This window comes from Melanostigma gelatinosum (assembly GCF_949748355.1).
Source record: "Melanostigma gelatinosum genome assembly, chromosome: 5".
Lineage (NCBI taxonomy): Eukaryota > Metazoa > Chordata > Actinopteri > Perciformes > Zoarcidae > Melanostigma > Melanostigma gelatinosum.
The window spans coordinates 9,941,227-9,952,795 of NC_136638.1; the positions used below are offsets into that span (position 1 = coordinate 9,941,227).

General features: G+C 42.2%; 2 protein-coding genes across 3 annotated transcripts; one reads left to right on the forward strand and one right to left on the reverse strand.

Moving 5' to 3' along the window:
• Window positions 1–2,927: 2,927 nt before the first annotated feature.
• sybl1 (synaptobrevin-like 1) lies at window positions 2,928–7,981 on the reverse strand. Of its 2 annotated transcripts, none has more exons than XM_079268204.1 (8): window positions 7,965–7,981; window positions 6,531–6,708; window positions 5,545–5,602; window positions 5,080–5,217; window positions 4,842–4,932; window positions 4,451–4,518; window positions 4,169–4,261; window positions 2,928–3,687 (listed from the first exon to the last, which is right to left on the reverse strand). In XM_079268204.1, the coding sequence occupies exons 2-8, from the start codon at window positions 6,674–6,676 to the stop codon at window positions 3,622–3,624; spliced, it is 660 nt and encodes a 219-aa protein (XP_079124330.1). In that variant the 5' UTR covers window positions 6,677–6,708; window positions 7,965–7,981; the 3' UTR covers window positions 2,928–3,621. The 2 variants fall into 2 exon arrangements, with proteins under 2 accessions (XP_079124330.1, XP_079124329.1); XM_079268203.1 differs by lacking the exon at window positions 7,965–7,981 and adding an exon at window positions 7,086–7,176.
• On the forward strand, window positions 7,472–10,468 carry polr1d (RNA polymerase I and III subunit D). Its single transcript, XM_079268205.1, has 5 exons — window positions 7,472–7,649; window positions 8,258–8,355; window positions 8,782–8,858; window positions 9,663–9,745; window positions 10,188–10,468. Exons 1-5 carry the CDS (start codon window positions 7,611–7,613, stop codon window positions 10,233–10,235), a joined length of 345 nt encoding a protein of 114 aa, XP_079124331.1. The 5' UTR covers window positions 7,472–7,610; the 3' UTR covers window positions 10,236–10,468.
• Window positions 10,469–11,569: the final 1,101 nt, after the last annotated feature.

An 11,569-nucleotide genomic window follows, 5' to 3' on the forward strand; every position in this document is an offset into this window, starting at 1 on the left:
GTGCGGAACAAGTGCAAAGGGGAGCAGAATTACGGGAGGCCCACGTTTCTAGAGGCATGTTGCCCTATGACAATTCCCAATCAGAATTTGCATAGAAACTAACTTGCGCCAAGACAGATTACAATGTCGGTCATCATGTCTGGTAAGTTCTCCCAAGTTCCACACTGATGTCACTGCCTCATGTTGTACACAAACGGCTCAACACTTGCTCCTGACATTACAGCAGTGTTCTGACACCAGAGTCTAAGACCTATGCTATTTCTACCTAATCTATACAAGGCCCCTGACCCTGGAAACTACAGTCTAATCTTAACTAGAGACAAGACGTAAATCATTATATATAGTGGCCTTATTATTGCCTCAGAGTTCTGAGAACTAGTGATATATCTGGTAAAATCTGCTATTTAGTGGGTCTCGTTATGTAATCTAAGCCTTTTGACATTAGTCCTCAAGTACTGTTAACAAGAATGCAGAAGTCATGTTCATTTTCAACAGAATTTAGAAAACCAGCATTTAGACATACAACCTCAGTGACGCATGTTGCCAACCTAAACGTACACTCTGAAAGCATATAAAATAAATTCAAAAGCAAGACGATAACTGGCCAAAATCCATCTGATACCCGACACTCACATTAAACTGTCAACTAGTTACGTTACTTTGTAATTGTCTCAGATTCATCATCAACTATACTGTTTGACATGAGACCTCCTAAAGTACCTCTGTTTAGCCGAGAGAAATTAAAGCAAAGTTACAGCCTACAAATGGCCTTTCACATTAAAAATGGAGTGATATGAACAGAACAATGCTTCCCTATGTCTGAAGCCCCTAAGGCACTGTGCAGAAAGACTCAAATGGCCTTTCCTTGCCTTTGCATGGATGACTGGACATATCAGTATGATAAAGTGAGCAGTTATGAGTAGCAGGGAAAGCCATCAAAAACCCAGGCACAGAGCCGCACCACACTAAAGCAGAGCAGCAGGTCAAGCTGGGGGATTCCAGACAGCATACCACAGGGACAACGCTGTCCTCTGTAAAGCAGGGAACAAAACCACACCAACGAGCCTGGTTAGAAGAATAGCGTGGCACTGTCTTTCAACAGCCGGGATATTAGTACGTCTGCTCCAGCAAGAAGGAAAGGAAAAGGCTTTCAAGACAAAGCTGTGGGCCTATGCCATCTAGTGAAAAACAGATGCATGTCAGATGTCAGACGTGTCAGCGACTGTGCAAATGCATCTTGGTTAGCTCTTCATTCAGTGAGTAAACTGTGAGTGTACAACAAACAAACAAACATTGAGTTGAACATTGTGTTAAGATCCTTTTTTTTTTGACAAACTGCAGGTCAGGAATGAACCGTCACGCGCCATCTGAGATGCTATTTAAGATATTAAACTATATGCTATAATAACAGTTGATAAAAGTGTTTGTTGTGTTGTACAGCACTATAAGGTGTCCCTGCTGAAGAAACCATGCAATACTGTGCAATCAACACAAAGAGCATTTTGAAATTGCTCTTAAAGTTTTTAAGTTTAATCAATGGTGAAGCAGATAAACGGAGTCCATAGGTCAAATGTGAATATTTAAAGCAAACATGACATAAATCAATCTTGCTGGGTGTGTTTGGAGTAACATTACCCCAGTCCTCTCTGGCTCCTGTACAGTTTCTGATCAAAACAACTGACAGATTATCCTGTGAGTGCTCTTCCAGCCAGCTAGGTCTATAATTAGACCAGTAGTAAACATAGTACGAGTCTACAAATAGCAAGGAAAATACTCTTCCAAGTCCACAAATGGTTTAAAACAGACTACACAACATGTCTGAGGCCCTTTAGGGGTTAAGGAATAAGCTAACGTTAGCTAGTAGTAAGTTAAAATGAGCCGGTATTAGCAAACGTTAGCAGGTTTGTATGTAGTTACACACCAGAATACCATTTACTGAAGTTTCATCAGCTTTCAAACATAGACTGTATATAAGAAGCTTGATTTCAACGGGCGAAAAAAAAGATAAAATAACTCCCAATAAGCTAGCTTTACATTAGCTCACTAACTGTTAGCTATCGAGAAACAAACGTCAGCTCTGCGCGCTAACGTTAATGTCGGTTGACTGGAACTTTTTGGTACAACTTAAGTTACTCAATTAAAGTATTGGGATAAAAACTGACTTACCACTTTGCCCACCAATTAAGACAAACAGTTGTTAATTAAGTAAATAAAAAGCACAACGCTAAAACACTGCACTGGATTGTTAGCTTGTAACGTTATTTGCCGTCTACTGAACAAACAAAAGCATTTCTTTGGCCATCGGTTATAGTCGCGAGAAGCACCGACGGGAGCGCGCCGCTAACGAGGTCCTAATTATAAATTATTTTCACCTGGTCGTTTCCCTATTTCAGAGCATCCCGAACAAACAAATGTCACTCTGTCATTCAAAACTACCGGCCGCTCATACTGGAGGTCAGCTTATTGTGTCCCGCGGTCGGGATAAAGAAGTGTCGTTTGTTTGAACTCTGACAGTGTGATGAGTTGCGAGACTCTTACAGTTGTAATCAATTAATGAAAGAATCAGTTCAGCTCTTATCAATGTAATTAGGTCAGGTGTCTATAATGAAAGCCACAAATATCAAAACACTTTTTTTCCATCTGAAGCGATCACCAACTTGATCAGATTTTATTACGTCAAATCTGGATGTACAATAATTCAATAATTACATGATTATAAACCACATTATGCTCAGAAGCAAATCTATGTACAATGTAAAAAGTGCATTGTGTTAACAGAATGAACATATGGGCACACTGAACAGCCTAGCAGAGGTGAAAAGGTTGAAAGGGATCCTCCATTAAAAGGCTGGAAAGAGATCAGGATTTGCTCAAATGTCAGGCTTGATTTAAAAGAACCATTACATCGTTTGAGTCAGGACAATTAATCAAATTAACAATATTTATTTGTATGATCATATCTGGTATTTTACAACATCCATTCTAGAATATACGACTGTGCTTTGCGATAAAACATTAAGGAAATCAGAAAACCCAAGACACTCGCCACTTAAGACGTACTGTATCCTGCATTGTTTTTTGTCAAAAAATTAGTTTTCAGTTATGTAACGGAGGACCAGACACTGTATTGTGGGATTCCTTCTTGATGGATCTGCAACATGCTACTTATACTTGCAGGTCCCATATGTCACTTCCAAAGGAAAATTACAAAGCTATCTCTGCTATCTGTGTGGTTCATGACGGTATCAGTCTGAATGGATGAAATACATAGGTAGGTACAGGGCAGTATCACAAACGGATACATCAGGCCACTAAGTGCGTGAGACAGAATGAATGTACCAGACTAGTATAAGACAAGATTGTTGTTCCACATCAGTTTTAGGCCACATGGCTGCTGTCCATTAGTGTGGGTATGAGGTGGGACTCCCTGTCCAGAAGGCAAGTCAATGTGCACGCTATCAAAGAAGGGCAGAGGAAGGAGGCCGGAAGAGGAGCAGCATGTATCTGCCGGCGATGTTGAAGCTAGAGGAGTAGGGGAAGGAAAGTTTCCTTTGGTGTCCACTGGCAGGCAGGGTTGAACAGGTGCATCTCCCCCTCTTCCCTTTCCCCCCCTCTCTCCTCTCATTTGACACATGTGGGCCAGTTGAGGCCTCCACAGGCAGCAGAAACGATAACGTAAAGGACCACCTGAAAGGAGGACGGGTACAAAGTTAAGCCGTGAGTCATGCATCAGGTTGAGTGTGAGTCATCTTTCAACTGAATCATATCGCGATTAAATCGTATGTAGAGACATCATCATGATATATATATATATATATATGAGAGAGAGAGAGAGAGAGCGAGAGCGAGAGCGAGAGCGAGAGCGAGAGAGAGAGAGAGATATCGGGATTTGCAATGACCTGTATCAGGATGGAAGATTTTTGGCCATATCGCCCAGCCTTAGCTGCAATGTGTTGTTATTGATGTGAAGTTAACTACAGGAGATTTACAGGACAGCTGAGTCTCATCATAGCTGGAAATCACAGCTGTAGTAGCTAGTAAGTCATCTGGGTCATTTTCCATGTTCATGAAAAAAAACCATTTAATGTATTATATGTAATAATCCACTAAATTGACGAGAGAACAATTACCCTGCATCCCTTAACAACCGTTTCCATCCAGTACTCACCAGGCACACCACCACAATGACAACAGTCAGCTTGAGGTTCTTCATACACATGGCTCGTGCCAGGTTACGACTCGTGGTTTTGAATGTGACCGACTAAATGGAGTGAAGAGAGAGAGAGAGAGAAAGGAACACCAGTGACGACACTTGTGGATAAGTCGCTTACTAGATTACTGTCAAAAGATCAAAACTACTGTACACTGCCTATTGCCAAACATCATGCACTAGAAAACACGTCGGATGAACAGGAGAAAACACAAAACAAACACTGGACTTCAAACTCACAGAATCAACCAGATTTTCTGTCTTGTCAATCAGCAACTCCAGCTTCTCTCCTCTCTGAGCTACCAAGTCTGTAAAAAGACACAAAGAGAGCCAGAGTTAACCCGGGAGACATCAAACAGGTCCAGTGTAGTGAGATTCATATCCAATGGTTTGTGAAATCTGCATAGCTTTTTGTGCTTTGGGCCACAAAACCAGTGCTTCACCTGCACAACATAATGAAGAGGTCACTGGTGCAACCACAATGCACTGCACTCATTTAAAAGTGAAGAAACTAAATTGTCTCTGATTTGATTAAATTTACATTTAATTTCATTATTATCTTATGGCCACACACACATATAAAAGAGGTTCATTCAGTGCCACTGTGCCGTGGGTACACTCATGAGCTCACCTATGTTGCGGACCATAATGCCTTTCAGGTCATCCACATGCATCTGAGTCTCAGTGACACGATCTGATCCTCGTGGGTCCGAGTGGTGTTTCTACAAATACAAGGGAAGAGGAAATGGAGCGTACATTGTGATTACGGTACTAAAATCAGCATGTGTGACTACAGAAGTAAAAAGCCGTCACAGAGCCCTCACAACATAATGGTGCTCTACATGCTCCAGGTCTTTTTCCACACTCACCATCTGAGCGGCCAGTGTTGAGGAGAACTCGCTGTTCATGGCGTAAGGCAGAGCCGTTTGCGCTCGTGACCCGTACGTTGTCTGGAAGCGCTTCTTGACTTCACTGAGGAAGCTGAATGCGCGCGACCTCTCGAAGTCCTTCAGTACAAAGACCGTGAAATATTGGAGTTATTACTTTAAGCACATTCCTATTAAAAGGTCCCGGGAAATGAAAAATGCCTTTGTATAGCGTCACAATGTGTCTGTTGTTTGTACTGTTCTACTTCCTGTTGTCAAAGCTCAATGTATTACTTCACAAACGTGGGCTGGAGACGCATTTGGGTGCAATACCTTTTATTTTTGTATCTTTTTTATATTAAACTATTTCCATAAAGTGCATTTCAAGGGACCTTAAAATCTATCACTTAACTTCCCACTCACCCAGACACAAATAAATACAGATAGCTGAGCCAACTCTATACTTACGTCATCGGTGATACACAGGTATATGATTCTGTCATGGCAGATGTAATGAAAGAGATAGCTATAAAAGAAAGACAAAAAATGTCAACATTACATGTATTCAATTTAAAGCAGTTTAATACAGTACACTATGTGCTCTGTAAAATGTGTCGAAGAAAACATTAACTACAGATAAACCGCAGTAACTCAAAATGACACCTCTCACCTACTATGAGTGAGGACACCTTGCGCTGTGCCTTTGCGGCACGTGATGCCACTTTATTGATTCATGTTGGGGTTTCCGGTGATGCACCTTCTGTATTTATAGAGCTCGTCAAGTGCTGCAATTAGGATAAATACGGGCTTCTCATGTTGAAGTAGCGTGTTTATATAAACTGTAATCAGATTATATTTCGAATTTGCCATGAAAATGCAAACGCTGTTACCTTTTTGAAGTTTTATAAATAAATCAGTGAACACAGCTGTATTTCTGCTGGAAAATCCGGATTACTTCGTTTTTTGTGAAGTGTGTCAATGTGCATGAAAATGACCCTTAGTGACGATGGTTACATCACGCTGTAGGATAATGATGTCGGAGGAGTTCATCGTGTCTATCAGCAACAATACATTGCCGTACCCAAGTGGCTGCTAACGTTGTGATTTGCAAGGAATTGAGCTCTACATGGCTGACGGCTGTCATTTGCAGCAGTGCATTTGCTGACATTTGAAATTTGCACTAAACTAATGACAAGTAATTATTGTGTACGTATTAATAGTTGACAAGCATGTGTTTACACTTGCCTTCACAATTTAGGAATTTCATACAGCACTCTAGATACGTGTGCCACAGTTTTTACCCATGGTGCACTCTATTTCATCACAATATAACGTTACACTATCTGATCACTTCACCACTTGTACATATTAGTAGGACATGATCTTTCCTAAGCTGGGAAAGGCCTGCATGCTACATGCACACCCATTTAGCCACATAACAGAGTGAGTCCTACCTGCCGTGGCTGTAGGTCAATTTGTTGTTCTCTGACGGGATTTTGGCTAAAATCTGTTCAGTCACTTCCAGGAAGTTGCCACCACACCACGCATGCTTTGCCAGGATGGTGGTTCCACGAGCCACCACTGCAAACAGGATTGCCATGGCAACAGCTGTGGTTTCAGCTCTATTGCTCGCTGCAACACACGAGACCAGCAGAGGTGTTAGTGACAGGGCCACGGGCACGAGGAGGTAGCTTAACTGAGGATCACATGACATGTAATACAGAAGAGAGGTGTGTGTGTGTGTAAAATAAACGTTAATAACGTTAGCCAAACAAGCCCACTCGCGCTACTGGCGATGTGATACAGTTATCACGAGAAACCAAAGCGAAAGCCAGATTAACGGTGGCTGATAAACAGGCTCGCTAGCTCATACCGTTGTTGACTAAAGTGTATGACGGCGTTTGGTATGTAACGTTAGCTGTGTGTCGCAATAACGTTTGCGTTACTCGTTTCTAGCAACGGTGCTGACGCAATTAGCGGTTATATATAACTAATAATGAACCCAATACCTCGGTGTGTCGGCGCTGTTCAAAGTAGCGAATGTGGCGCAAATCCCAACATCTAAAGGAGTATCAGCTGCTAGCAAGTCTTAAAACCTCCAGACAGGAACACGAACTCACTCCTGTGTTGTTGTTAATGTAGTTTTTAACACACTCCGTAGGCCACGTACTCTATTCAGTTGCTTTGTTTCAAGAACTACATTTTTAACTTCCTGTTTTGCGGTGAATTGTCATGTGGTTTTATACCTACGTCAAGATATGGCGACAGGTTTCAGGTCCAGTGGAGCCTTTGTACGGTCTTACAGGCAATTTAACAGATAATGCGACGTGTACGTATCCCTCAATTGTTATTCTTCAACATACCAGAGCAGGGGTGGTCTCTTGATAAAAAAGAAGTCAATACATTACACTACATGTATATGCCCACTAAATGCAGCGTCACAAAGCCCTGAACCTTCCTTCTTGCCTGTCAGACTCTATCAGGGCTGTAAATACCCAATTTATGTATTGACGTACAGAGTCGGAATGTGAAGCATGGCTGGTGAAGGCGAAAAGAAACCTGTGCTGGAGATGGTAAGATGCTTAAACTCCGTATGGTCTTTGCCACTATATATAGCTAAATGTATTTGTCATTGTTAAACTCTGTTTGGAAGAAGATATTCAATTAAAGAAGCTAATTACAGCATTTCGACCGCCCGTAAACGCCTCACGTGGGTAGCTACCACTACCAGAAGCTAGCAGTGCGAAAACAATTATAGCACCAGAAACACAAACTACATCAAAAGATGTTCCCTTTACTGGAACAGAGGTTGTTTCGTGGCCTGATATTGAGAGTGGCATTATGTAAAGCTAAGCTAAAGCTACCTGAACGTAATTCACTTCACCTACTTTACATTAGCTTCTCCGTCCACAGCTGACTCAGAGTTTCTCCACGTGGGGGCAGTATAGCAACAGAAACAAGTGTTCCCTCACTTTCTCTGTGTGCTGTCCAATATGTTACACACATCCTTGTCAACATCATCATAAATAATGGATGTATTGGAAATGCATAATAGTTTCATCTCTTATGTGATTGCTTGTCCCACTCAATAATCTTTAAGGAGGTGATGTTTCTGTTTAGAGTGGAATGTGCATGTGGGTGTTTTATGTTGTATTAAATACTTCTTATTTTTCGGTTTTAGGTCCAGGCTGATGGGGCTGACGAGGGGTGTGTGACATTTGTGCTGCATGATGAAGACCATACACTGGGCAATTCAGTCAGATATATGATCATGAAGATGTAAGTTGGTGTATTTTTTTAACAAAGTGCTACTTTTAACAGCATGTCGTCAAGGGTTTGACCTTTTTGTATTAAAACAGATTTAACCCCTCTACTCCCATGTGGCACGTTTTGAAGAACAAAGAGCATGACTGATGGTTAACTTGTGTCATTTTGGGATTTGACTCCAGCGTTTTCTCCTCACAACTCATGCAAGACATTCCGACAATTATGAATGATAATAACAATAATGTTGATGTTCCAAAGGGACTCTTCTCAGTGCGTATGCAGTTTTGTTCCCCAGTTTTTTTGTTCTCAGTCAGTCAGCTGGGATGAGTCAAAAGTGGAGAAATTGTAATAACGCTAACACGCCTCCACCCATTTTTAGCAAAACATTGATGATAATCACAAATCTTGTTTCCCCGTCCCTGTTTTTCTTTCCGCCAGGGTGGATGTGGATTTTTGTGGCTACACCATCACCCATCCGTCGGAGAGCAAGATCAACTTTCGCATTCAAACACGAGGTGAGAGACACCCACCCCCTTAAAACCCCACGGCGTTCCGTCTTCCCTTTCTCCTTCTTGTAGTCTATGTTCGCTTGTGTGTGCACACATGCATAGGAAAAGCCAGAGAGGAAACTTTTTGGGGCTGTGTTGCGGAGTAAACACGTTGATTGGAATCTGGTGCATTCACTTGTCATCTCAGCCCAACACGAAAAGCCGGTGGCTGACTTTGAGCCACACACACACACACACACACACACACACACTCACTCTTGTTCTTCTCTGCAGAGAGTTATAACTACTTGCCTTGTTACAAAAAAACAAAGTGCCTACAGATAACAGGAGCTCCGACCGTCACATGAAAGGACTCTGCGAGACTTAGACAACAACTTGTTCTTCTTGTTGAGATAAGAATCAGGATGCCGGGGGAATCTGTTCTCCACGGCATGGAACCACACATTTACCTTTCAGGCACCTAAAAAAAACCTAGTTTCCATCGCGCTTTTAGACATTCAGCCAGAGGATATTTCTGTATGCATATGGGGGGGGGGGGGGCTTCCACATCAATCGGGAGAAGAGGGACCGTTATAGGACCGCAACAAACAATTCTTTTCATTATTTTGTTTTCAGTACAAAAATCGATTCGATTACCACAACAACATGCTCGAATAGAGACTGATGTGGCTGCCTCAGCAAATGTATTTTATCATGTCAATCAAGCCAACCGGTCCAACTTTTGCCGAGTCCTGAAGAGATGATAGATGAATGTGTTGTCATTATTATTAGTTGCGGTGGGTTTCTTACTGTATCCTCCGTCTGTTTCAGGGGGGATTCCGGCTACCGAGCCGCTGCGCAGGGGCCTGAATGAGCTCAGTGATGTTTGTCAACATGTCCTCAACACCTTCCAGGTGAGCCTGCGTGTCCACCGCTTACTGAGAGAGGCTGACCAGCAGCGGTTCACCATTGAGCCGTTTAAGTGGGTGCAAGTGGAATGCGGTCCAACCAACATTTGGCCGGCTCACAGATAAATCACACGTTTCCTGTTGACTCGCCGACATAAATTGGACGTCAGCGGATCTACATTGAAAGCTTGTGCACTGAGCTGGTAGCATCGTACGTGGCCTTCCTTTGTCAGAGGCTGAACCTTTCTATACAGGGGGGGGGCGCGGCGCAAGTAAGAAGCAAACCCTAGAATCCACACATGGAATGATAATATTTCCATGTGGGATACAGGAAGAAACCCCGGGCTGGCTGTGTGGCTCTCTACATTAGCCCCACAGTGAGAGGAAAGCCGCTCTCCGCGCTGTGTCAACTCCAATTCTGACAACGGTTTCTTTCATTTTGTTCCAGGCAAGAGTCAATGAGTTCAAAGAGAGCCAGGAGCAGCCGATGGAATGAAGAGCATCACGTATGTTTGACTGCGACACAGTTTCTACCAACAAACGAAAGACATGTGACCTTGATAAGTCCCTTTTTTTTATATATATATCTATGTATAATAGTTTGATCATGTCACATTTGTACAGTTTTCTTTTTTCGCAGTATGTTGGGTGTGATGTGTGACGCATGTGTTCGTGGATTTTTGGAACGATTTGTGTTATAAATTGAAGACATTAAACTTAGTCAAGGAATATCATTGTTCTTCTTGTTATTGTGACACGAACCGTGAATTGCTCTCATCTGTCCTTTTGAAGCCGTGTTTGTCAAGTGAAGGAAGAAGTGGAAGCCATATGTCCTAATTAGCAGAGGATTGTGGTGCCGGGGGAGGGGGGGCTTCGTATGGTTCTAGGAAGACAGGGAGAAAATGAGGGGGGACGAGTGTAAATATTAAGGTTTAAATTATTTCTTTTTTAAAGTTACTGGTATTCACATCTGGCTGTCAGTCACAAATGAAGCTCACTGATCAACACCTTATCTGTCGTTTGTTTAATTTGTTTAATACAAACACCTTTGGGGTTAGCTGCTTCTCCCTGCTCCCAGTTTTTATGCTAAGCTAACCGTCGCCGGGGCTTAGCTTCATTCAAAAGTGCCACTCAACAAGAAAACGAGTATAGAAAAGTGAAGTGTAGCAACACAGAGTCATAAAAGTTAGCTGACCGTGGGTGCCTTTTTTACTGCCAACGATTTCAACTTTCCCTTGGTAGAAGGAATATGTTTTACTGTGATCCTGTAGATGTTCATGACAGGACTCAAACTGCCAATGTTAATTTTACAAAGTGATTTCAATTTTTTTATTTTTTTTTGTAACGGCGCAGCACAATTTAAAGCGCATGCTGTGGAAAGGAAATTCCCCAAAACCTCACAAGTCAAATGTTCAAGACCACATCAAAGGTGAGCGCAAGACTTGTTTTAGCAGAAAACAATTGACCATCACGGACACACGGAAACTGCTGTGAACAAACATTTCTCTAGAAAAGAATAGACACACAATGATTTTCTCCGGTCTTGCTTAATAGTTTTCATTGAAACATGGACCTCAAAAGCAAACACTTTTTTTTAAATTACTCTGAGGAAAAAAAGGAACAAATTCGACACCCTGCCTTGTAAAACTTGTGGCTGTTTCCAAGAAGCGGCTTCGCCAAATGAAAAAGATGGAGCCGACATGAAAGATCTTTTTTGGAGATTTGGCAGTTATCTGTCTGCTTCTTGGGACCGGCCCACGTCTAGTTGTCCAAAGCAATCAGTTCAAACCTGCCGAAACCTTGTAAACGGGAATCTGTAACTCATTTGAC